This window comes from Copidosoma floridanum, unplaced genomic scaffold, assembly GCF_036245765.1.
Source record: "Copidosoma floridanum isolate Cflo_tuat_1 unplaced genomic scaffold, Cflo_Japanese_pri ptg000002l, whole genome shotgun sequence".
In the NCBI taxonomy this organism is placed as follows: domain Eukaryota; kingdom Metazoa; phylum Arthropoda; class Insecta; order Hymenoptera; family Encyrtidae; genus Copidosoma; species Copidosoma floridanum.
This window is the reverse complement of record NW_028321879.1, coordinates 2,834,385-2,861,507: the sequence shown is the minus strand read 5'-3', so window position 1 is coordinate 2,861,507 and position 27,123 is coordinate 2,834,385. Positions and strand designations below refer to the sequence as shown.

Sequence of the window (27,123 nt, the reverse complement as noted above, 5' to 3'; positions counted from 1 at the left end):
CGCAGGTTAGCAATTTCTTCGGTCCACCAGTAGCACGAGCGCCGGCCCTGCCTGGTGGTTCTTTTGGGCATGCACGTGTCACACCACTTCTTGACACGTCTCATGGTGCCTTCTACTAGAGCCTCTACTTTCGCCGAATTGGTGATCTTGGATAAATCGGTGGGAGGGGGTGTGCTTGTCATGACTTTCCGTAACAAATATTGATTAAGCTTCGCCACGTTCCACCCGACTGCGCGTCCTCGAGGCACTCCTCGCAAGTTTGCACCAGGTTCCTCATTAATTATGAAGCTGACATATTGGTGATAACTAGCCGTATAGTCCTCCAGAACCTGCCAGTCAGACACCCGTGCCGCCATTTGTGACGACGCTAGTGTAAGGTCGGTTCTCGGTTCCCCCAAGTGATGGCCTTGGAGTTGAAGTAACCAGCCAAGACTATGTCGCCATTTTCCCCGCACACACGAATAGCATCCTCGAGCTCAGTAAGCCGTCGTCTAAAGACGCTGATCGATATGTTAGGGGAAATGTAGCAGCTCACATAGAATACACTCCCACTTCTGATCCACATGAAACCGTCCCCGCCTCCGGAATCGGATACGCGGAACTTGTTGCTGCGAATCAGGATGGCCGCGCATCCAGTCCTGTCGCAGTACCAGCCCCGATCCCGTAACGTGCGGGACGGCTCATTTATGAAGAGCAAGTCCACACCCCGGGCGCGGGAGAATTGGTCCAGCAGATCATGCGCAAGCACGGTCCTATCAAGGTTTACTTGCAAGATCACCGCCATTTTCGCTGAGCTCCTCCTGCAAACGCCCGCAGCGCTTGATACCCGGCATACCCAGCGACGTGTCTGGTGTCTAGTTTCGGGACGCCGTGTTTGGGTGCTTAGCCATAAGCGCCTTGAGGTCAATCATCGCCCTCGGAAGTACCTTAAATGCGATGTCATCGCTTTTCTGAAACTTGACCTCCGGGTCCAGTTTAGATCCTCCACCAAGCTCAAGATCGTGTGGCTCTGAAGCAGAGTCAGCCATTTCTCGTCCCAGTTCTGCCATGATTCTCCTTACTATGGGAGTAACGTCTTTGTGGTCCCCCCCAGAATCCGTGGAGCCTACGGCAGCCACCGGATCGGAACTGCCGGCGGATTTCGTCAGAGAGGTTACCGCCTGGGGTAGTTGTTTTTCATTGACGCTCTTCATTTTGACAACTTGTTTGAGTGGCGTACTGACCCGCGAAGGCCAGCACTACCCTTTTTTCTAGTGAAGAATATTGGAAATGGTTAAAACCAAGGCAGCAGATTACTCTATTACCAGAGAAGCATGCTACTTGCTCGGGCCGGCCGGGAGTCGCCACTCTCCCTCAGTCCCACCCACGAAGACTGCCCTGGCGTTGAGTAACAAGTCTAAGAATGATGTTCGTGTGTAATGTATGAATATGTTGGTACACTACAGTCTTTTTTTTTTTTTTTTTTATATTAGAGTGCTCTACGTCCGGCTCCTTTAATAAGGGCACTACTATGGGCACTTAGCACTTTGGAGAAGGAAGGGAAGAGGGATGGGAGGCCTCCCATTGCTGGAAGGGGGGTAGGGGGAAATTAGGCAATTTTTGCTGCGAGGAGGTCGCCTAAACCCTCCTCGAGGAGCATTGCGTGGTGAAAAAGCACATGTGAAAAATCACAGAGGTACTTGCCCGTAAAGTCGCACTGGCCGGGAATCGAACCACGGTCTCCCCGCGTGCCAATCCACGACCTAGCCGACTGAGCCACCGCGCGCTCTGTACACTACAGTCATCCCAGCGAGACGAGCGGCAGGTGTACAGTCCCACGTCTGGCGCAGAAAACCCGACAAAACGAGCTGGCGTAAGGCACTAAAGTGCCGCCGTATAGCCTTCTCAGTGGTAGTAAGCCTATATTAATCAGCCCACCACGTCTTTTTTGTTCATGAGGCATGCAGCTATCTCAGATGCGGTTACCCAGACTTACCTGGGCCTCATCGTCTGGCCTTACCCGCTGCCAGGTTCCCCACGCCAGCGAAGGAAAAACTCCGCCGCACGCAAACCGGAACGACTGTTTAGTGAGAGTGTGATGCATGTATCTGAGAACAATGTTAAAACTGGTGCTTACTTCTATACACGACAGGGTAGAGATTGGTAATGACCTGTCAAGGTCACCACCACACCAATACCTAGAGGGCGGGTAGTGGTAGTCGTAGTGTTAGTGGTAGTGGTAGGGGTGGTAGTAGTTATCGATCACCGCATACTAATTTTTTTCAGGAGTTGATAATAATTATCAAAGTGAATCTATGGATGTTGAAAAAAAAAAAATAAATAAATAAAATAAAAAAATAGAAACTGTCGAGCATTATTGAACTCAGGTATCGTTAGATAAATTGAATGAGGCTTTGAAAAAACATTTCAGTTTTTAAAGATTGCATTGGCTTGCAACGGCGGCTTGCTGTTAGTCTCAATCAAAAGTTCTATAAAGATTGTGGGTTTTGTATGATTATGCTCAATCCTATGTAAATACCGATGTGCAAATTGACAACAGAAGACTGTAATTTTAATACGTATTCCCATCAGGAAAAGTGTTTTAGCAAGAAAATATAAAAGAATTCAATTTCCCCTTGTAGATTTGTAAACGTAGAAGCCATAGATGGCTGCTTTTCATTATGTTTCTCAAACCTTGTATATATATATATGTATATAGAGTTTAATTAGTAAAAGTGTACCACACCGTTAATTCACAATTTTTAATTAGACAACTCACTAGTAAAAATTCGCCTAGATGCAGGGTTCTGTTTTAAAGTAACACAATACCATTTAGCATATGAAATCAGTTCATAAATATCATATCTGTTAGCTACAATCACTGGCCATCAAGCATGTAGTCTATTAAGACGATAAAATATGCTATGGGAATCTGATTGTATATGTAATGGCACATTCTTTAGTGAAATAATGTTGTTTAAATGACTTGGGACAATGGATAATAGCTGTGCCGCACATAGCTCAAATCGTGATATACTCAACACTTTGATAGAATCTACCTTGGTCTTTGCCAATCAATTAGTATTTCACCAAATATAATGACAGGGGCTTCCAATCCCAGAAGGTCAAAAAACTCAGACAATCGAGCTAACCAAGTGTGTTTTGTCCAAATTTTAAAAGATCATTTACTGGCAACTCAAATTGAAATTCGTTAGTATGAAATCATAATTCAGTCTTACCATTGAGGAAATTTAATTCTGAAAATTGAGATACTTCTCTTTACAAACTTGAAATTCTCAAGGTAAATTCGATAATACTTAAGCAAACTTTAACGATCCATTTTGTAAGGAAAAAAGCCACCGAGACAGCACAATTCTAGTAATTTCTTGCATTCACTCCTGGGTTCTTATATTGTAAGCTTACTTGACAAACCATTATCAACGTAAATCTCATAAAGACTTACCTAAGCAGCTAAACAATGAGTGGTACAATAATCACACGCAAGTTGTTGAAGTACGCGATTGGCAGTCTTGCTTGAGCGTACGTAACGAACGCACGCTTTCTACGCATGCCCGTTACGCATCGCTCTTACTCAGACTTGAGTTCTCTCCTTATAAACGAAAAATGTCAAGTTTTGAGGGCAACAGAACAGCAGCATGCTATACAGGGACTTTACACTACTCAACTGAAACGCGAACAACATCACACACAAAACAACTGAACTCATACACATACTTCAGAACTAGAAACATTGAATTTGCATGCATTACTGAAACTCACCTAGACAACACAAAGATACTCTACATACCAAACTACACGGTACACAGACGAGATAGACACGAACAATCCCATGGTGGAATGGCTATCCTTGTTTGCAACGGCATCTACCATTGAGTCATAAGTACGGACGCTGCCAACCGTGAAACAGTTGGAATCGAAGTACACACCACTTTATCCGCTTCTATTAATATCATCTCCCTCTAATCTCCTCAGGAGAAGGATCCTAACCTCCAATGCATAACCTCACCGTTTGACTTCAACATCCCTACGATCGTTGCTGGCGACTTAAACGCCAAGCATAAATCGTGGGATTGCAAACAAAAAAATTCTAAAAGTCCCTTCCTTCTGGAATACTTGCGTAACCTCAACATCAACTTTAAGGTTCCGAGTAAACCGACTCACTATCCTAGCTCTCTAGACCAAGACCCGGACATCTTAGACATATTTCTGACGAAAAATTTAACCATCCCTACCGAACCACGAACCTCCCCAGACCTTCCTTGCAACCATAACCCAGTCTACCTAGACATCCCTAAGTCCTTCCTTACCATACCCGTTACCACCAGCTATATAGACTGGGTCCACCTTGAATATATTCTCGAGTCTTCCCATTCAAATGTCGTCCTATCAGGTCCCAAACGGAACTCGACATTGCAGTTGACGAATACAGAGACAAACTTAAGAGGTGCATACAAGATGCCACCACAACAACAACTTTCCTGTGACTTTATTTGTCTCATCCTTACGGAGAAAAAAAGAGTTCAGGAACTCTTGCAAAAACGGAGAACAATTGAACTAAAAGAACACCTTTACTCCCATAAGGGCGGTCAACTCCTAAGTTTTCGAATTCCGAAACAAGAAATTTAACAAATACATATCACAGGCAGAGTCCCATTCAAAAAATGCTTGGAACGTCGTTAATAAACTTCGCAACAAACGGCCTTCCCCCTCCCCCCTTTAACACGGGAACAAACTCTACTCGTTCGATTTGGACAAAGCAGAGATCTTTGCAGATTCGTTGCAAAATCAATGCTCCCTCAACCTTAGCGCTTAAGAACTAGCGCGGAAACCCGTAAAAATTAACCACACGGTGCAGCAACAGATTCTCGATAACCCGGAATTTGAACACTGCTCACCCTTCGAAATCAGAGGTATCATTTTCTCCCTAAAAACCCAGAAAGCCCCCAGAGACGGTATTTCCAACAGCGTCCTGAAAATTCTCCCTTAAGAATTCATCATGGTGATTTGTAACATCACTAACGCCGTGATGCGCCTTTGTTATTTTTCATGTGCGTGGAAGAAGGCTACGGTCATCTGCCTTCTGAGCCGGGAAACCCCCTCAGCAATTCCTTGAGCCACAGACCCGTTAGCTTACTTTTCTCGCTTAGTAAAATCACCGAAAGTGTCATCCTTACCCGCCTAAACAAGTATACCATGGAAAACAACATCCTTTCAGACGTGCAGCATGGTTTTGGAGCCAGACATTTGGCTGTACACCAGCTTCTGAGAGTCATGGAAGACCTCTCCGATAGCCTTGTTCACAGAAACCTCACCGAGATAGCTTTCCTAGATGTACAGCAGGCCTTATACAGAGTTTGGCATGAGGGCCTCCTGTACAAGCTTATTCAAATCTTTACGGCCTCAACCTTATGCAACACTTACACTACTTACAAGTACGCTTCCAAATACATAACACACAGTGGACCCACACATCTACTCACACATGCAATAACACCAAATTTAATCTTATCTAACTCTATTCTGGTGCAAGCCAAGATTCGAGCTTCGCCTAGATGCGTAAGTGCCCCCTCTTCTCATCCCTTTAGGAGCTAGCCGGCCTCCGAAATTTTTCGTTATTTTCCTTCTTCTTTCTTTTCTTATACCCTTTTGTCTTTTAGGGGAGTGGTCCTCACGGATTTGTCCCATGCGGGAAGGTTAATTTTTAGTCGGTAGGCATACTGGGTGAATCCGATACTACCACCTGATTAGCTGAGGTGTCCACGAAGATTTTCTCCTCCTCTCTACATTAATCAAAAAAAAAAAAAAGTCCGCGATTGGCAAGATAGGGTGGACTCGTCAACCCATGAGTGACTGTGATCTAAGTGTAAGTTTCAACTGGTGTAGACTGTTAAGAACGCCAAAATGTGACTTGGTAACTTTAATCATAAGGAGACACTGGGACTCACCTGAACGTTTTTCAATATCAATCGTGAATATAAACTGATAGAAACAACACTTTATTACAATATCAAACAGATTGGATGAAAAATTTTTACCAGAAAACAATTGTTGAGTGTACAACTTAATAATAATTAAATCCGAATTTTGGCAGTGTATTGTAAAAAAATAGCGATGATTTTCAGTTTACAAGCGTACTACTGAACCAATTTGGTACCAACGTGGCTAATTTTATCAGGCTTTTAATTGCTCATCTTTTTTGTATTTAATTTTTTTCTATCTTTAATACTTTCGTTTTAGTGGAAAAAAACAATCAATTTCAAATACTTCAATTTGCCTATCCGAATTTCTTATATAGCCAACAGAAATATCTGAAAATATCAACGGGGATAATTTTAATTATATTACACTATTGATAAATTAACATCCGATGGCTAGATCACAACTCCTTATTCGAGCTCGCATTGGGTGAATAGGTAGGACAAGTTGTAACCTTAGTCTACCTGACTTGTGCCCTGGGTTTTTTTTTAGAAAAAAATGAACCCAGGGATTGGTAAATAGTCTAAAGTCACTTGCAAAAGATTTGGTTGCTTGTTCAACCAGGTATTATTACTAGATCGCAAGCAGAGAGAAAAGGTGAAAGATTTTATCTGGTGTTTTTACTCGATGGGATTCCCCTTAAGTATACGTATTCATATGTTTATAATATTTGATATTGCTACTAAAATTTACTCGACTAAATATCTAAGAAAAATGTAAAAAAAAAAGGGCTTATGACAAAATCAGATATAGTAGTCGGTTTAGTTTGATTTATCAGATAAATAAAAAAAAACAGATATCAATTCTACTGCCTTTTATTTTGTCGAGAGTGAGAACGTATATAAGGTGATGTCAAGAATGTAGTTATGAAATGCGGGTAACCAATTTTTTTTCTGGTGGCTTGTCGCCTGTGATCTGGTTACAGTTGAGAAAAATTATACTGAAATTTCAATGAAAATGCCAGTAACAGATGGGTTGTAAAAGTTAGTGAATTCAATGTGTAATAAAGTGGTTGGTGGTACACAGTTGTTTAGATTTTGATTAGCCTTTCTGCTACACTGAGATGTGGATAGAAGGACTGATAAGACTAATTTAATACGAAGTTATGACTGGCTTATATCTAAGTTATGATACGTAGTCTACGTTTTCGGCCAAACGGTAGAGGTACTCGTTCAAAGTAATTTTCTTATGGATAGCTCTGACTTTTATCTAAGACTACGCGTGTTAAAGCTTTGAAAAGATAAAAAAAATTATAAAACAAAATAGTAGGTGCGCTATTCGAAAAAATATAGCTTAGGTACATAAACAACTGCCAACGATAGGACGATGTTAGTATAAACGTTAATGAGAGCTGTTTTGGAGAAATGACGGACCACCAGTGCTAGTGGCGCTGCACGACTACTTACAGTCATAAGGTGACAACGTATCGTAATAATAGTAACTTTATACTTCAAATCTATGGTTAGTTTGTTAGAATTAGTTGAACAAAAGAAAATCAAAAGTGACACACGTGCAAATTATAATTAAAAACCTACAACTCTAAATAAGTTGAACATGCTAGTTTGGAAAAAAACTACAATTGTTTTATTAACGCTAGTGCACGAAATCAGCGACTCATTAAGTCACTTCAGCCTCGCATTCAAATCTTGAGATAAAAAAAGCCATTGGTAAGAACGTACCATGTCACAATCTGATAATGTACTAGGAAATACTAAAAGTAGTGTATCTCTCGTACATAGTGAGAGCTGGAGAGTGGCGTATTCTAGATGGATAGAAACGGATGGCAAAGTAAAGAAGAAAAGAGTGAGAAAGAATTCGAAAGAAGAAAAAAATTGATTGTGTCTGAAAGAAACATAACAACAAGTTAGTAGATTTACACAAGATATGTTAAGCAGAGTGACTCAACACAACACATAACTTATCATTTATAAGAATCTCATGATAAGGTGAATAATTGTTAACGATTTCCTTGCGGAAATAAATTTCTCTCATATGACTCAATCTTTAATACTAAGTATTACTGTTAAAGAATATGTAATAAAATATATGTTAAAATTATGAAGTAAATATAAAATTACAAAAGTCCTGTATTGAAAATTCATACTTTTATGCTCTTTCCTTAAAATATAGCATTGTTTTCTGACTTCAAATGTAAATTAGTATTAATATTTAATAAGTTCGAACAAACATAATGTCCCTTGCTAATTGAATTTTTAGTGTAACCCAATGCTTTAATAAATTATTATGTTTACGTAAAGATATTAAATAATCAATCATTATAAAAAATGCATATTGCTAACTGGCCAAGAAGCTACAAAGGCTTGATTTTCAACAAAAAATTTTAACTCAAACCTAATAAACACAATTTTCCTGTTGTTAATATATATATGTTTCCATGAGACTGGTTGAACTTATAACTGTATTAATCTTTTGACTCATGTATGTCATGTATTAGTGATTAGAGATGTTTTTTTTACAAAATGCAAAAAAAAATAGAATAGTTTAAATAACTTCTTATGGTTAAAAAATTATTTCTACTTGCTCCTAATGTTGACATGGTTTTTTTCTAGATTGGTGTAATTGATACGTTAGTTGATAGTAATTTAACTATGACTTAATCTTAAATTTTAAATCGTGCACAGACTGTGTCTCTCTTTTTAACAATGAACAATTTCTTACATGTATTCATGCTTGCTTGTATTTTTATGATAATACGTTTCGAGCATCATACCTCATCTCAAATTTACTACATAAGGTTAACAGTTTGATAAATGGTTCTAAAAATAGTTATTTTGACTTGCATCTTATAATAAAATAGTTTATTTCAGACCTGTGTAATTTGAACTCTATAAAATTATGTGTAACTGTAACTTTATGTTGATTTGAAATATTTTAAGGCTTTCATTTATACACTTATCTAAACTTCTTACAAGAGATTTTTTTTAAAATAAATTCCTTATTAAACTCGTATACTTGTTGTTCTTTTAAAAGTAGAGTTAGAATTCAATATACAAACATAATTAATATATCATTATTATCTGAGGTCCTATGACATGAAAAAACTTATGATTGAGTGAGTAAGTATTGGCAATGAGTAATTCAACTGTTTTGCAAAGTTAGTTGATAAAAGAATTAATTATTAAATGAAAAACCATCGGCAATACGTGACTTAACTGTTGAGCAATATTTTTTTATAAAACATGTAGTAACTGCGAGAGCAAGCATCAATGACAAATAAATTACTATTCCTCAGTATGATTTGATTAAAAAATTAATACGTAAACGTACTGCATCACTGAATTGTAGTTACAAAATTTATAATTATCTTAGTAAACATCAGAAAAAAGTGAACCATCAGTTTTTCAGCATTAAATGTGATAAAAATTTTAGTTAAATATTTAGTGCTACGCATGCTTAGTAATTTTTATTTTAACACGTTTAAAATAAAAGATTTATTATTAGTATTACTTGATTGCAAAAAAAATTATTATCTACCTCAGGGCATTTTTCATAACATTTGAACTTGACGGTCTCTTAAGCGTAAAAATAGCCCTAGTGGCGATGGTACTTTTGTGACGAAAACTATATTTTTTATTTAAACGTAGTAAAAACATGACAGTTGGATTACTCATCGCCAATGCTTGCTTGACCATAACAATTTTCATTAAACTATACTGCAAAATAGTAAATTAATTATTGCCCCTACTCGGTTGCCAATTAACAATTCATTTTTATCAAAAAAATACTAAAAAGTAGTTTGCTACATATCTCTGATTACTTGTCGTATAAATTGACTGTCTTTTTCTCTACTGTGCATGTTTCCCTTGAGATCATTGTAAATATAGAAAAAGAATGTTCATATTTCAAGTTGAATCATATTTTACAATTATTTATTAAATTAGTAATAAATTAACATAGAACGAATAGTTATAAAAAAGTATGCCACGAAACCTATTTTAAAAAGTGTAAGAGACCCCAAAAAGTACCTTTGGCTACGTTACATTAAGTCTAAAGTTTACAGAATCATAGTTTTTCGGAAATAGCTATTTAAAAAAACGAATTCTTCAGCAAAAAAAATTTTCAGCAATTAAACATAAAGCTCAGTAACAAATAAGTAAAAAATTTTAGTACCTCTACATTTACTTGATGCTGCTCTGACAAGGAGATATGCTGAGTGTAGTGTTAGTTTCACGTCCTTTGAGATGACGTTAGTCGTTAGACAGCTGGACGCTGGGCTCGCAACAAAATCGTCAATAGTGCTATTTTTCATTAACAAACTATCGACAAATTAGGTACCTATAAGTTAGATCCATGCTGCTCCTACAAAAAGATACGTCAAGAGTAGTGCTAGATTGGTGTCAAACTAGCGTTTAAGCGATTTACCATGAACTGGCTGAAGTGAAAAATTGTTTAATTTGGTAACTAGTTAGCGAATAATAAGCGAAAAATTATTAGGCTCATTAGGAATGGGAAATTTAATTTAGTAATGCTAGCTTGATATACCTCCTTTTTACCAACGATAGTAACCAAATATTCTTTGTTACTAAACAAAGAATATTTATAGAGGATATAATTCCTTTTGCACATTTTAAAAAAAATTTAGTAATAAAAGAAATTTCAAAGTGTTATTAAATTATTCTGATCCATCTCAAAGAATCAGCAACAATGAGAAAGGCGAGTGATAAATTTATTAGGATTCTCTAGTGAAAAAATTCTTACCAGCATTGTTGGTAAATCAACGAGCTACTTGAAAAAAAAAAACCAGCGTGTGGGACTCGAAGTCCCCCGGTAAAAACGAAGTTCTCGCATGTATGTAAAAATTACGTGTATACTGTAAAATACAAGGTTCGTAAATACATGTGAGTTCAATATGTGTTTTTTTCGTGGGTTACGGCGGGATATATCTTTCCTGTACATTTATCATGTATGAAAAGCTTGGGAATGCATCAGCCAGAAAGCATTAATTTTCATTTTTTCCACCGAATTATAATTCTCATAACTCGAAATCGACTACGTATATCGTTTACCAAAATGAGTCCCCTGGTAGTACTTGTTCCTCTGCCAGCGAGTGTGCAAAAATATATGCACATTGCGCAATAATGTTTACGCATCAAAGCGAGGGTGCCAACATACATACATACATACATTCAGTCTCTTTGAACACTTTTTTGTGGTTCACTTGGTATGCATATACACGCGTATTCAATGCTTGCTCTTTCTATTTATTTTTTCAAATTTAGTATTCAAATCTGCCACCAATTTCCAGCTGGTAATGTGATTGTGGCGTCTGGGCTTAGATAGATGTGAGAGTCATGTGTATTCATATCGATCAAAAAAGTGCTCCTATTTATTTAATTAACATCGGTTTGCAAAAATTCTTTTTATATTCGATTCGTAATCAAATTCTCTTTAATTTGGCTTTTTTTTATTCAGCAAAAATCGAAGTGCACGCTTTTTTCTTACGCTTTCTGGCTGGTACGTCTGTGTGCTGGCTAGCTCTTTATGTATTGCCACTGCTCCTCTGTGCTCCCCCTCTCTAAAACTGCATGCTTTTTCCTTACACTTTTTGGTTGATAGATCCCTGCGCGCGCTGGCTAGCTTTCTCCCACTCTGTACGTGTCGCCACTACTGCTCCGTGCTTCCCTCCCCTACAGGTGTATGCTTTATTCTTACGCTTTCTGGCTGATAGATCCCTGAGCTGGCTGGCTCTTGCCCTCTCTCTGTGTGTTGCTACTACTGCTCTGTGCTTCCGCTCCTTGCAAGTGCACGATTCATTTTTACGTTTTCTGACTGATGGGTCCCTGCACTGGCAGGCTCTCTCTCTCTCTTCTCGCTCTGTGTTGTCACTGCTACTTTGTGCCCCCCTCCCTAAACGTTCACGCTTTTTTCTTACACTTTCTGGCTGATGAGTTCCTATTCTCAACCGTCCTTACACACAGAAAATGTATATTTCATCAGAACCCGCGATGAAGAACTTCGTTCTTAAAAAAAAAAAAAAAAAAACGGAGCGTCTGAAAACAGAAAAAAAAATTAAATAATTTTCTGATGTCTTGGATTTAAAGAAAAGCGCACTGGTTGACTTAGGCAAGCGCTTGAGTTCGCTCTCCCCTACCTCCCTGGGTACATTTACAGGTGGTACAAAATAACTTGGTACTTAACTTTATTGTAGCAATCGAATGGTAAGTTGCTCGCGATCAAATAAAAAGTTCTCTGAAAGCATAACTTTTATGTTGTGCTATGCTATACTTTCGCATCATCATGTTCATAAACAAACTCACAGTGATTTTCAAAACAAAATTCATATTCGCTCCTATTGGTCGTGCGACATTTTGTTCCTACTAGTATCCGCAGAAAAATTTTAGTAACACAATAGAATTAACATTACTACTTAGTTTTACCAAATCAATAAGTTATTTATTAAATAATCAACTCAAAAAATGTGTTTAGTAAAAAATAATGACTTATTATTAAAGAATTACTACTCTTACGATTGAATGTCAAATATATAATTACCTAAACAAGCACAGTTAAAGACGCTAATGTACTATAGTTAAAAAAAAGATATTGGATTTTTCGAATTTTTGTTGTTGTAAGTTAAATTGCTCAAAATCTATCCACTCGATCGTTTCTATTTTCAGACTACTACTTCCGCATGACTCATGCTATATTTTGATAGGTTTTCGGCATTTTATTATATTTTTCACAACCTTTATTTAGTAACAACGAAAAAACTGTTTTGTTGCGATTAGGTGACATAATAAAACTTTTTTTTAATGTAGATATATGAATAGGTTACAACTTTTACATTCAGCATTTTTCAATATGATTCGCAGTTTTTCTAATATTTAGTAAAATTTATAAAATGGTAGGCTTTCATGACTAATTTTTTCATAAAAAGAAAGATAATTACTTATTACAATTAATTACCTTAGATAGATAGATATGCAGTCATAAAAAGAGGGATTATTTTAGTTTCTGACTAACTTATTTTGAAAAATGTCAGTGAATTTATAAATGTATTTATTTAAGTCTTAAGATATATTTTTATATCCACGTCACATGTTTTTGCTATGACTATCCAGTATAATAAAATATGAAAAATATCAAAATGCCAAAATTTCAGTAAAAAACACATGAGTTTTACTTGAAAATAAATATGTACACAAAAGTGTACTTTGTCAATGAAAAAACAAGTGTAAAAATTTAAAAAACTTACTATTCTGATACAAATTCTTAACAGTAACTAATGTGAGTATGGGTCAACTAACCTCATACGATGATTATTTGGTTGCTCAATTCACAAGGAAAAGAACTTAAAATTATTACTCTTAGTCGCAGAGGTATTAAACACATTCGTAAACACTAAAAGCATTGACTAGACAAAATAAACCTTTTTAAAATCAAAAATACTGCTTTCAACGAAACAGCACAGGAATAGATACATAAGATCTGCAATTTACGAGATCTATGGCAGCTAGTACTTATAGATTATACTTACACGTTTTTTATCCTTTTCTGCGCAACTAAAAAGCTGTAGCCGTCCTGGCTAGTGTTGTTTCTACTTCTACTTGGCACTTCTTCCCCACGTTTTGATTTTTTCCTGCGATGTTAAAATTGTGCACCTATTAATCTTGCTTAATAACGACAGGGCATGATGATAAGTAAAAAAAATCGATACGCTCTTTGACATAGACTTGATAATCTTCTATTTCAACTTTAGCACAATTAACGTTGCCAATTAACTTTTTACAATAAGTTTTATTGTTTCCTAATCTTAGATCATTTTTAATTATTATTAAACGCGTTAGTATTTTTTCGTCGCGTCTTTTTTCAAATTCAGTATAACTATTCCCTTCACATCTGTTACTCATGATCTTAAAACAATTATTAATATTTATTAAGTATTAATTTGAGTACGTTTTAAAATTGTTACTACATAAAATTTATTTGTACATTTTTATGAAAAGGTCTTAAGCTTGCTGCCCTTAATCACAGCCTATTAGTTTTATAAGTGCCAATAGGTCTTATTACATACTCATCTGTTAAAAGAGTTATACCAATTGTTTTAACTTGAATATAATGCAGCATGCCTAGTGGTATTTACACTGATTCGTTGTAATTTACTAAAGTTATTTAAGCTTTACCAATAATTGTAATTTTAAAAAATCTCTTTTTATGTTACCAAAATATAACTGACATTGCCACATCTGAATCAATTTCCATCGAAATTTATGTCATGTTTTTTATTTTGCCCTGCATATTCTGTGGTTTTACCTCTGTGAATCCTGGTACATAATTTTTTTCAAGAATGTATGTTGTGCTTATAAATCTACAAGCACATTTTATTAATTCTCCTAGTAGCGCTGTTGCAATTGTTTTTTTTCACAGCGTACATTAACGTTTCATACCCGTTCATTCGTGAATTTCATGACACAAAGATAACAATTAAACACATATTGACGCGCTGATGTAGATTGTAGATTTCTACAATAGGTCATTGTTATTACATCTTTCGGTGTCGGTTTCCTTTTTGGTTGTCTTCTCAGTTTAAACGTGAGGAGGGATACTTGCCTGTAAATGTAAGAGTAAACTGGCGTTATTATGCGTTTTTAGAGTTGCTGGTTATGAATTTTTAGGGTACCAAAATTCAAGCTCAGGACATGTTTGGCCTTTAATCAATGTTTTCCAATTATTTAAACAAAAAAGGAGATTTACAATTTGAAAATAGTATTTCACATATATTTTATCATGGAAAAATCCAATAAAAAAAAAAGTTTTTTTTCTTCAGAAAATGTTTCTCCAAGATTGTTCAGGCCACAAAACAAATAAATAATGTACTTTGAGTGGGTCCTAAGTCACGTTGTAATGCACAAATAATAACGTAAAAATTTCATTTTGTTAATAAATAAAGAAGTATTTTTATAGCTTGACCTGTAAACTAAAATTGTAAACAATTTTAAAACGCAATTAAAAACTGTTAGAAAATACTTGGTTTTTAAACTTAGATCACACTTAATTTGTCCGTGTTTCCTGCAGGTGACGCTTAAATTTTTGAGCACGCTCAGTGCAACGAACTTTATAAAGTTTTTTTTAAAGTTTGGTATGCCTAATAATTGTCGAAACATCTACTAGATTTGTTGATTGTTGTAGAGAAAATTTTAGATTTTTGTAAAAGTTTTTTCCAGAAGTTTTTTTTGAAAAAGAAAAAATTATGAATAGTTTAAGGTTATAAAGTATCTCAAGAAATATTAAGCTTTTTCCGAAAATTTCTTGATATATTTTTTTTGGTAAAATTTGTAATCAAAATTTAATTCAACTTTTTGCAGCAAATTAAAAAATACAAGTGAATAGAGACTTTTTACAAAAAATAATGAAAGTTTCTGTTTTTTCTATGAAACTATGTGTTCCACGATTCATGAATAATAAGTTTTTTTGAGAAAATTAATACTTTTACAAGCGTTTATTAAAAAAACTTTAAACCTTAGTTTATGAAAATGAGTTAACAAAAATGGGTTCAGTTACATATCGCGGAATAGTTATTCATTCGTTAGTCTTAATGTTTTTGTGTTCTGTATAAAATACCTTTCCAAATTGTTATTTTTATTTTTTCCTGATAATCAAATACAAGGATGTTTTCAGGTAGTGTTTTCAGAAAATTATTTAAAAATAATTTTTGCTAGTCATTAATAATATCATGAGTGTACGACTACTTTTCCAAATAATTTCGTTTACCATCTTTTGTTAAGATGGTTACCAAATTTTTTAAGGTTATGTATCTAATTTTTCTACTAGGAGCAACATACTTTCAATTCTTACATGTGCCTTTTAATTAGGACATTATATTTTTATTTATTTATTTATTTATTATTTTTTTTTAAGTCAAATTTTTCCACTTTTTTATTTAAATTTTGACATTTTAAAATAATTTGTCACTAAGTATTTTACTGTTATTGCAAAAACATATTTTGTAAATATAAAGTATATGCGTCTAAGGGCTTGAGTATATTAATTCTATGATGGATGTTTTTTAAGTCAAGTTTGTCAACAATTTACGTACTAATCATTGTATGACTTTATTTTAAAGTAAATACATACACTTCAATTTATATTTGATTATCAATAGTACGTTACGTCACTAGGGCACAAAGTACAAACATGAGCACCCGAAGTGCGCGATTGTTGATGTTGGTGCCCGATTCGCGTATACTGTTTTTCTTACCGAGGGCGCAAAGTGCGATTTCGTGCCCGTGGGCACACTTTGCGCCCAGTAAATCATTTTAGGCCCTAAGGCAGAAAAGTACTGAGGGCGCAAAAAAATTTTCTGCTCTCGATTTTTTGTTGTAACTCTCACATGATACATTTTGTTTTTTGTACCCAAACGATCCATGAAACTACTGTTCCACTGACAATAGAATGTCTTATAAGGCTTTTTAGATAAATCGACACATTATTATTGACAAACTGCACATTCACGATGCATGTATAATTTTGACATTGAGTTACAAGTTATAGAATTGGAGCAAGATTTAGAGCTTGCTGAAGGCAATATGTTCAATTTTGACAACTTTTGTAAAATGAAGTTTATATTTGTACATAAGCACGTTTCTCTTTCTGACATTTTCCGACTAACTATCCAATAAATGCGCAATTTGTAAAACGTAAAACAAGATATTTTAAAGCATTTTTAGGTTTTAAACTTTAGGTATAAATTGTCTAAAGTATCTAATAAGTATTTTTTACGTATTTCAGTTCAAATTTTGATGATAATGTCTTTTTTACTAGGTTCAGGTGCAGAATTTTCATCTTTCTCTAAAAATTTGATTACATCGTTTTTCATCTCTTGATTTTTCTGTTTTTTTACTTTCAGCATTTTTTAAATCATATGACGATGACCTTTTTTTTTCTTTGTCAATAATAACTTTATAGACCTGAAGGTTTTTTCATACAGTGGTATTTTTTTACAATACTTCCCACAACTAAACGTGATAAAATTGATTTTTCTCTACCAGATTCAATTTTTTTGGTATTTTCTAAGAACTGAGTCTCAAGAACTTTAATATAATAATCTTTCTTTAATCGCTGGTATCCCTTTGTTGATAATTTTTTCGACTTTCTGTTCAAACGGTTTTTTTTTTTTGTAATATTTTTTCTTCCAAAATTGTATGGTCTTACGTTGCTTTTGAATATTTTGGTCTAATTTTTTAACCCTACGCCTCAAAGTCTGTTCTCGTTTTTTACAATTTTTTATGGTTTTTTTTCAAACGTGAGATAGTTTCATTTGATTTGATACTTTTCGACTCTACTCGTACAACATCAACGGAATCTTCTGATGAAAATTTATCTGAAATATCATTTAGAATCAATGGAGTTTGATTCATAATAAGTGAACCTTTACTGGATTATTTTGTATCTGTTGAATTTAGATTTTCAAATTCACTTTTTTTTCCTTCTAATAACGTTATCATAATTTTTTTAGACAAATTTTCTAATTTACCATAGTATCGCCTAACTTTCCCAATCACTTCATTGTTTTGTTCTTAGCTCCGTCGTATTCACCAAGTATTTTCCCATTATGAGTCGAACTATCGTTTCTTCTTTTTTCTTTCTCCCATGTATGTCGTCTATTGAGTATTTTTTGCTCACATTTCTTGGCTGCTTTTCTTCTTTTCTCTTTCACTTTTTGTAACTTGCTTTCTTGCGTCTCAGGAGCCATCTCTATAAAAGTATACGTTCATAAAATACTCAAATAAACGTACTTATTTATGAACACTTACTATTTTTTCCGTCGAACGTTGAATATACAACACTTCGTCATCGACAATACAAGCGCACACGGACAAAAAACTAAAACAATACTGAACTCGTTGTCTTCTACCGTCTGCATGTGTATTCACAAATATCAGCAGCAGGAGCAGACGATTCTCGTTTCATAAGTCATCAGTTGTCTGATATTATGTGAATCAGCTTGATAGTGACTTAAAATTCAGATAATTTAGATGATAGATAATTTGAGATTCCTACACAATAAAAAATCGTAATGTACTATTAATTTATTTGTATGATTATTTTTTGAAATCATATCAGTAAGTCAAAACATATTGAAAGAACGTAAATGAGAAAATATAAAATGAAGAAACTACGAAAGTCCCTGGCTCCTAAGTTGATATAATGTTTGACTAAATTTATTGATTTTCTTAACTGATTAAAATTTTTTTAATGGCATTATCATTACGCCCCGATCTTTTTGCAATTATATATAAATAAATAAATATGATGATCATAACTTATACTGACCCTTTTTCGATGAAATATCCGATGTGCTGTGAAAAAATGTATGATTTTGAAAATAATTAAATTTTTTCACGTGCTTCATAGTAAAACTGTGATTTTCACAATAATGGATGGGGCGCGTTGTGAAAATCTTTAAGAAGATCTGAAATAAATTTTTTTTTTTAATTAGTATCACTCACATAAGTACAAATAATTTATTCTTTTTGAGGGCACACTTTGCAGACTTTAAAATGTTTTGTAGAAAGGTTATAATTACTTGATGCAAGTATTATAAAATCAATTCATTGCGGGGCGTACAAATAAAATTGTTAAGGACTCGAAATTTTTTGGAAGTCTCAAACGCAAATTTTGCATTTTTCATTACAAAATTCATATTTAAAAGAAGGGAAAGCATTTAATGAGCTTGAAACTTTTTACTGCCATTGTTCTATACATAGTTAATAATAAGTCACATTTACTTTAATCAGAAATAAAACTAAACTTACAATTTTTTAAGTCAAACTACAGATCACTAAAGTTAAAAGTTTCCTAGATTTTCTCATACACCCCATCTCCATGCTACAGTTACCTCGCTACAAGGCACTACTGGCAATTTTAGGAACTTAGATCTGTCCTGTTATCAAATAAAAGGCTTCATCGTTTTTACGTAAAAAGTTTTTGTAATGATTATTATGTTCACCCTTCTCTACAAATGCATTTATTTGATTTATCGTACATATTATGTAAAAATATAAATACGTGCCACATTAAAGGTGTCTGTCATACCTCGGTCGTCCGTACATGTCATGTGTTCAGCTAAGCTAACGCAACTACTATTCGAATGAGCTTTACTACAGTTAAGCCCTCACATGCCACACTGAACTCCTTCTTATCCTGTAAATAGTATCATTTTAGGCTGTAGTCATCTGCAATACTTGACTTTTGACACTTGACTTTAGTCATGGCTCATCTTTATCAGTCCATTATTTGTACTTAACCTCTGATTTGGGTCACCACACAGCTCGTGAGCTGCCATACACCCGTCAACACCACAATAGAAATTGGATGTCTTCAAGTTGATTTAAATCACATGATCCTGTGGCAGTTTGTACGAGGCGTTCACGATTAATTTTGGGTTCGTTTGAGTCACAAGTATAGAATCATCCTACAACAGCAATTGAAATATAACTCTTGCCAGTGAAAATTTCAGGTAAACGACATCTTCATAGATCAATTGCTCCTTCTCTTTAACGGGCTCTAACATCTTGGATGAATAACCGCAGTTCATGTTGGAACGGATAGTTTCATACGTGCTGTTACCTTCAATACCGCTAACTTAAAGTACAGTCAGGCTGCCACTAATGTCATTCTGCTTTCTGTGGCACCTCGGCCATCTGAGAACCCTACTACTATATGTCTGACGCTAATGCTGAATCATACTGATACGGCGAATGGCAATAAATTTCATTCTAAGAATCAACGTGGACAGGTTGTGCAAATTTAAACGTCTCGCTTGTTGAGGCTCTTCAACAGAGCATTGTGCATTACTGTCTGTACTCAGTGGAAAAACTTGAGCAACAAAGCGACCGCGTGCCATACTAACTCTTCAAAAAATAATGAATTGCACGAACGTGTTCGTTCACAAGGAATGTTAATTAGTGTTACACATTTAATCAGTCAAAGTAGATAACTGTCTGTTCCTAAAATATTAGAGCTAATCAAAGTGCCAAGTCGAAAAATATCCTATGCTACTTCTGGACCCCCAAGAGTGGATCTGAGACTAATTAGGAGTTACCTTCAGAACTTACAAGTTTGAAAGTTTCTTAGAGTTTAAGTTATTGTAGATAAGCTTAAGATTATTTGTCACAAAAGATTTGGTGTTGTTAAAAAGGCCTGTTAGGGTGGAAAACTTAAAACAGCGAGGGGAAGTTAGGGGTGACGAGAATGGCCTTTGGGGGTGTTGAATCGGCTGTCGAGATCGAACAATGATGAGAAAACTGTGCTCGAGGCTCTAAGGTAGTAAGATAGTTGCTTCTGTTCCAGCAGAAGTTCAGATCTGAGCTTCTACTGGAGCTGGTAGGTGACTGGGTGGTGATACCCAGCAGTGGAGATGGAAAGGTGACCAGACTTGTTCAGAGTATGCTATTAACCGTTTTATTTTAGTGTCGTTTGTGGATCTCCTAGAATTCGGCTCGTGAGCTTTATTTGTTCTTTTTAGTTGCATAACAGCATTTTAAATAATACTAATAAATTTAGTTACCATACTCTTTTACTAAAACAATAAAAAGTAATTTATTCTTTTAAACACAATTTATTTGGGTCACTCTAACAAGATTTTGTATTAATTATGTTACTGACAACTAACTTACATTTATTACTGATGGTTGTTACTGCTGCTTCAGAGTTTCCTAATGCTTCGTGCAGCATTTTTTACTGATCCCTTAAACGATACGAATGAGTTTGTGGTCAAAAAAAAGTTGCCGTTTCTGCTTTCTCTACTATCGCTGAAATCACTTTTGATGGGCCTCCTACGCTGTACCTTACGCATTATCGTAGTCCAGGACTATTGATGCCCTTGAAATACACCCGAGTTACCTCAACCAACACGTTATGCGTACATACACGATAACAAACGTAACCACTTTCGGACAAAAAAAAATGTTAGCAAAAGATCCAAAAAAATGGTAAAAATGGCAAAATCAGATTTTTCACTTCCACCCAAAAAGCTGTAATTCAGCGAAAAAATCGTTTCATATGAAAAAGATGCGCAATTTCAAGATAAACAAAATGAGCCCTGGTAAACCCAAATCGGCCTTACCGTTTTTCCGCTAATTTCCAAAAACTGCCAATTTCACCCTGTTTTTCGGTACTTCATAACTGGAGTTCTAATTAATATTTTGACTTCAAATTCTAACAGTACATGGATTTTATGATTTTTAACAAACCTCCAAAATTTCAAGACAATCGGATGTAAACTTTTTGCAAACCGTCAAATAAACTAAAAAAGGTTCTTTCGAAAAATAGCTCTAAAAAAGTTGTTAGACCACATAGAACCATTTTTCAAAATGTTTTCTCTTAATAAGATGTTAATCTAATACTAGTTAAATTTTCATATCTGTAACTTTTTCGTAAGTATCCTAAAAATGTATTGTAAAATAGTGTTTTTTCGCAAAGTACCATCGGTGGCGCTAGATCGGCACGGCGCTGTAAGGAAGTGGGAGATGCCTAAATCGGTGGTGCGCTCAATCTAGCACCGCCGCGAGCCACCGCGGGTACTTTGCGAAAAAATGCATCTTATTAAGAGAAAACATTTTGAAAAATGGTTGTATGTGGTCTAACAACTTTTTTAGAGCCATTTTTCGGAAGGACCTTTTTTAGTTTATTTGATGGTTTGCAAAAAATTTACAACCGATGATCTTGAAATTTTGTAGGTTTGTTAAAAATCATAAAACCCATGTTCTGTTAAAATTTGAAGTCAAAATATCAATTAGAACTCCAGTTACAAAGTACCGAAAAACAGGGTGAAATTGGCAGTTTTTGGAAATTAGCGGAAAAACGGTAGGGCCGATTTGGGTTTACCAGGGCTGATTTTGTTTGTCTTAAAATTGCGCATCTTTTTCATATGAAACGTTTTTTTTACCGAATTACAGCTTTTTCGGTAGAAGTGAAAAATCTGATTTTGCCATTTATATCATTTTTTTTGTATCTTTTGCTGACATTTTTTTTGTCCGAAAGTGGTTACGTTTGTTATCAAGCTCAAGATATGTACAAAAAAAATTTTTTTGGCCCAGTCTAGATTTCTCAGTCAAAAATCTAGTTTGCTCGCACTATAAGGTAGTCGTGGGACGCGGAAGTCAAAAGTTGACTAAAATTTTAGGGGACAGGTGACCGGTGTAAAAAGAGTAATTATTTCTTTTGATGGTGCATTTTCGTAGCATCAGAACGAGAAAAAGATTACAAATTTCGCAATTAATCCTTTTTGAAGGTTTTACAATCAATTTTTAATCTAATGAAATAATCTTTCATTTACAGTTTTGAAATAAGTATACATTATTAAAAATGAGCAATCAATGTGCAAATAATTTATGTTTTCTTATTTCTTTTTTATTAAGCTTTCTCTGAATTATTACAAAATCAATATAGCTAAATAATCTATTTATTCATACACAAATACATATAACGTACAATTTTAATACATACATGCCTTGTTACAACGAGGCTGGCCGTACTATATGTCAGCATATTATGAAACATGTACCTTGAAGCTAATATACACACATACATAGAAGTGACGTACAAGCTCCACTTGTCATATGAACCTGTGTACATACACATTATAACGTGTATGAATTCAACGAATGAATTGCATTTTTACTCATGGTATTATTCATCTATATCAACTCGGGATGTAACAATTGCATACGAATTCACGTACTCTCTCTCTCTCTCTCTCTCTCTCTTCCGCTTGTTTGTGCTGTATGCACACATTCCATCCAAATAAGCCTAACTACTGCTCTAGTTAGTAGATAAGTGGGATAGTTCGAAGACAAATAATTTGTCATTTCTTATTACTGCATAAGCAGAATGAAAACAACTTTGAAGAACATGAAATCGTGAGTAAAATTTGACAACATAAAAAATTTTAATTTTTTTTTGCGTGGAGCAAAATATTATATGTTTAAACAGAGGCATCAATGGTGTTACTAGACGAACCGTGTCAAAGCTGATTTACATTTATTGATTGTATTGATTTACTAGACTTATCGATGACACAAGGAAGATAAAATACTTTTTTATTTTTAAGCAATAGTATAAATCTAAATTAAACTATTTTTTCCAGTTTCTGCCAAGTAATAAGCTCTTTGATCGCAATACTGCTATAGAGAGTGTGTTCTAATGTAATTAAAATGAAGTATTTACTCTATGAAAAGTAGTCTTATATAACAACTCAATTACACTTAGATCTTATACGTGCATCAAAATATGTTTTTAAGGTATTTTTTATGATTTATTAATAAAAATAAAAAATATAACATATTAGTTCAACGCAACATAAAAAGCCAGACGCACTGTTTAGTTATAAGAAGACATATATAGTGTACTACCGATTTTTCATGTATTCTCTTACTTTTTTTATATTATTCTTTTAACTTACGTTAAACAATAAATTAAAAAAATTTCTTTAAAATTTGGTTCAACTAGTACATAGACAATATTTTTTCAGCAACTAGATTTGATATCGCCTTTTCAACTTTATTTCAATCCAATTTTGATAACAAAACAATTTCAGGTAATTAAACAGTGTATTGATTTTTATTTGAAAGAACTACGTTATACTTACTTTATTAGTAATCATCTTTAAAAGAGTTTGTACAAATAAGAAGATTTTTTTATAAAAATATCATTTTCATTTTCTTTGTAGTTATGGCGTTTGATCACAACATTTTTGTTTTTTGGAACAATTGGATTCAATTTTTTCTTTAACATAATATTCACATATAGATATTGCCGTATGCTAGAAGAAGGATCGTTCCGTGGAAAAACAGCTGATTTTGTAATGATGTTTATATTTGGTGGTATATGTATGGTTGTATCCTTTTTACATTTTAAAGTTTGACATAACATAATAACATTATTTTGTTTCTCTCATTAGAATTAATTTAGTTTGTTAGTCCTAAATCAAAAGGTAATGCTCAATATTACTAATGAAATCCTGTGGCTTTCTATTCTATACTGTAAAATAAGCATAAACAGTATGCAACGTAAAGAGCTTCGTTGACTTGAAAAATAACGTGCTTTTTTTCTAGCTGGAGAAACTCAAAGGGTTGTGGGTTTAAATGCTGTTGTGAAATATAGAGATGATTTTTTCAGGCTTTTTCGCCAAGTACTCAAGATACCAAAAAACAACTTATTATATACTAGACAATGAATAGATTTTGTTAGATGATATCTGAACTTCCAAGGAGTTTTTTTTCGAGGAAAGCCAATATTTCGACGCCCTATACAAAAAAACGTACTCCATAAAAGATTCGACAAAGAGCCGTACAGGCAGCCATGTTTCGTTGAACAATCGTACGCTCAGCTAATATTCCGAGGAAAAATCATACAGGCCGCTCTGTTCCGACGAAGACTCGTACAGGCAACTAATATTCCAACAAAGAATCGTTCTGGCAGCTGATATTCCAAGAAGAATCGTATAGGCAGCTATGTTCTGAAGAAAAATCGTACAAGCAGCTCTGTTCTGACGAAGAATCGTACAGGTAGTTGTTCCGACGAAGAATTATGCGCTTTCCAGTATTTCGATGAAGAATCATACGTTCCACTACATTAACATGAACAATGGCTCATTACTTATGGTGCCATTATCATTATTTGGCACATACAAGAATAACAGTTAATTAAATACACAGTGTATTTAAGTTATATATATATTTCTCAACGGTTACTTTTTACAGAAGCATGTGATTTTTTTTCCTCTCAAATTGCCGCGCTGAAATATAGGTATATCTGTTTTTAACATTTAATTAGTTGTAATGGTTTGAAATAAATTTCTTCGTTTTTTGGTAAAACTTTGAGGCCTTTTTTCGTATTTTCGGTTTTTAGTGATATTTGGTACAGTCACATAGAAAATTCGCTCAATGACTGATATGGCAACGGTGATAAGTAGTAATGTATAGTGTAAATAATATTTTTTACAACTTTTTCGTAAGTATATAACATATTTCTGTTAGTCGGTCATATGTTTAGGTAAAACATAGGTCAAATACTTCTGAAACATTAATTAAATACTGGTTTTACCGACATCCTATCGTTACGAAGAATTAATAAACTCCGAGGGCTTACTGTTCAGTCTTTTATTCAGTTGACAACGTTTCGACTGCACATTAGGCAGTCCTTTTCAAGTCTTAATTATGTAGAGCAACGTCCACTTAATATTAAATAATATCTATATCTGCTCTAATATAACCGACTGGCTTTTAAGCTGTCTGAATATAATCCAAACTTAGGCAAGTAAGCGTCAGCGATTAGAAACCCAACTGTTTTTAAATATTAAAATATTTTCATAGGTGAGCAAGCGTCAGTGATTAGAAATCCAATTGCTTTTTAGTATTATTCATTCATGATTTATTTCATTAGACAAGTAAGCATCGATGACCAGAAACTCAATTGAATTTTAGTATTACTTAGTTACAAAACGTACCCTTGGGCCAGCAACCATCTGCAATTTTCAACTAAACTATTTTGTATTATTATTTGTTAACAAATACTTCTTGTAGATGAGCAGTGTATAATTATTTATTTATAAAATTTTATCTGAAGCAAGCAAGTAGTTGCGATAAGATACCCAACTGTTGTTTGCATTCATTTCTAATAGATTTTTTTAGATAAACAGCATCAATGATAAGAAACCCAACTTTTTTTCCATCAATCGGTAATAAAGTTTCAATCGATGAAAAAGCATTGGCAATAAGAAACCCTACTGAATTTTAGTATTAATTATTAACAAATTTTTTCTTTAGGCAAGCAAACACTGGTAATTAGAAACCCTACTGTTTTTAAGTATCAATTATTAAATTGTTTTCTTAGGAGAGCAGGCATCAGTGATTAAAATTTTGACTGCTTTTGAGTATAAATTATTAATACAATGTTTCCTTCGGCAAGTAAGAATCAGTGATTAGAAACCCATCTGTTTTTGAATATTATTCATGTACAAAATTTTTTTTGGCAAGCAAGCATTGGCGATTAAAAAATAAACTGTTTTTAATCGTAATTGAGCGGACAAATATTTGCAATCAGCCACTCAACTGTTATTTAGTATAATTAATTTAAAAAATATGGATTGCTTATCACTGATGCTGACTCGTCGATGGGCATATTTTATTATTAAATAATTGTTGAAAACCAGTTGGGTTGCTCATCACTAATGCTTTTTCCAACGAAAAAATATTTTGTTTACTGAATTTTTTAAGGGTACATAAAATTAATGGATAATGTTAAAAACAATTGAGTTTCCAATAGCTGATGCTCGTTTACCTAAGAGCGGCTTTCATAAATACATTATACCCATCTTAAAACATTTGGGTTACTAGTAGCCAGTGCTTGCTCGATCAAAGTTTTATTTTGTGAAATCATAATCTAAAAAACAGTTGGGTTGTTAATCGTCGATTCTTTCTCACCTTAAAAAATATTTTGTTAACATACTACTATTAAAAAATTGTTACGTCAGTAATTGCCGATGCTTGCCCTCCTCTGAAACTAATTATTAATAAATAATTTTAAAAACCGTTTAGTTTTTAATCACCAATGCTTGATTGCTTAAGAAAACATTTTATCAATTATTACTACTGAAATTCAGTTCGATTTTTTATCGCTGATGCTTGCGCATCTGAAAGAATAATTTATTAATGAATAATGCTAAACAATAGTTATGTTTCTTATTGCCGATGATTGTTTACCTAAAAAAAAAAAATTCCCTAAGAATTGATGTATCAATAAGTAATTTTAAGAAAATGTTAAGGTTCTTATTGCTAATGCTTGCTAACCTAAAGAATTAATTAATAAGTCATACTAAAAAATAGTTGGGTTTCTAATCGCCGATAGTTGCTTATCGAAAAAATTATTATACTAATAAATAATTAATACTAGAGAACAGTAGAGTAGATAATCACTACTAGTCCCCCAAGGAAAAAAATTGTTAATCAATAATATCGAGAAACAGTGGGGTTTTTTATTGCTGGTGCTGGCGAAGAAGTAGTTAGATTTTTTATGGTGGATGCTTGTTTAGCTAAGAAAACAATTTGTTAATAAATAAAACTAAATCATAGTTAAGTTTAAAATTGTAGATGCTTGCTCGCCTACGAAAACATTTTTAAATAA

The 27,123-nt window shown here is 34.1% G+C and overlaps 1 protein-coding gene across 3 annotated transcripts in view; it reads left to right on the top strand.

The window, feature by feature from the left end:
* Der-2 (Derlin 2) overlaps positions 1–27,123 on the top strand; it is a 287,644-nt gene that overhangs the window by 67,675 nt on the left and 192,846 nt on the right. The window contains exons 2-3 of one of the 3 annotated variants that reach the window (XM_089595261.1): positions 23,471–23,536; positions 23,669–23,833. In XM_089595261.1, coding sequence (XP_089451387.1) covers positions 23,471–23,536; positions 23,669–23,833 — 231 coding nt within the window. Of the gene's footprint in view, positions 1–23,470; positions 23,537–23,668; positions 23,837–27,123 lie in introns of all 3 variants that reach the window. The other 2 variants (XM_089595247.1, XM_089595256.1) reach the window with 2 other exon arrangements.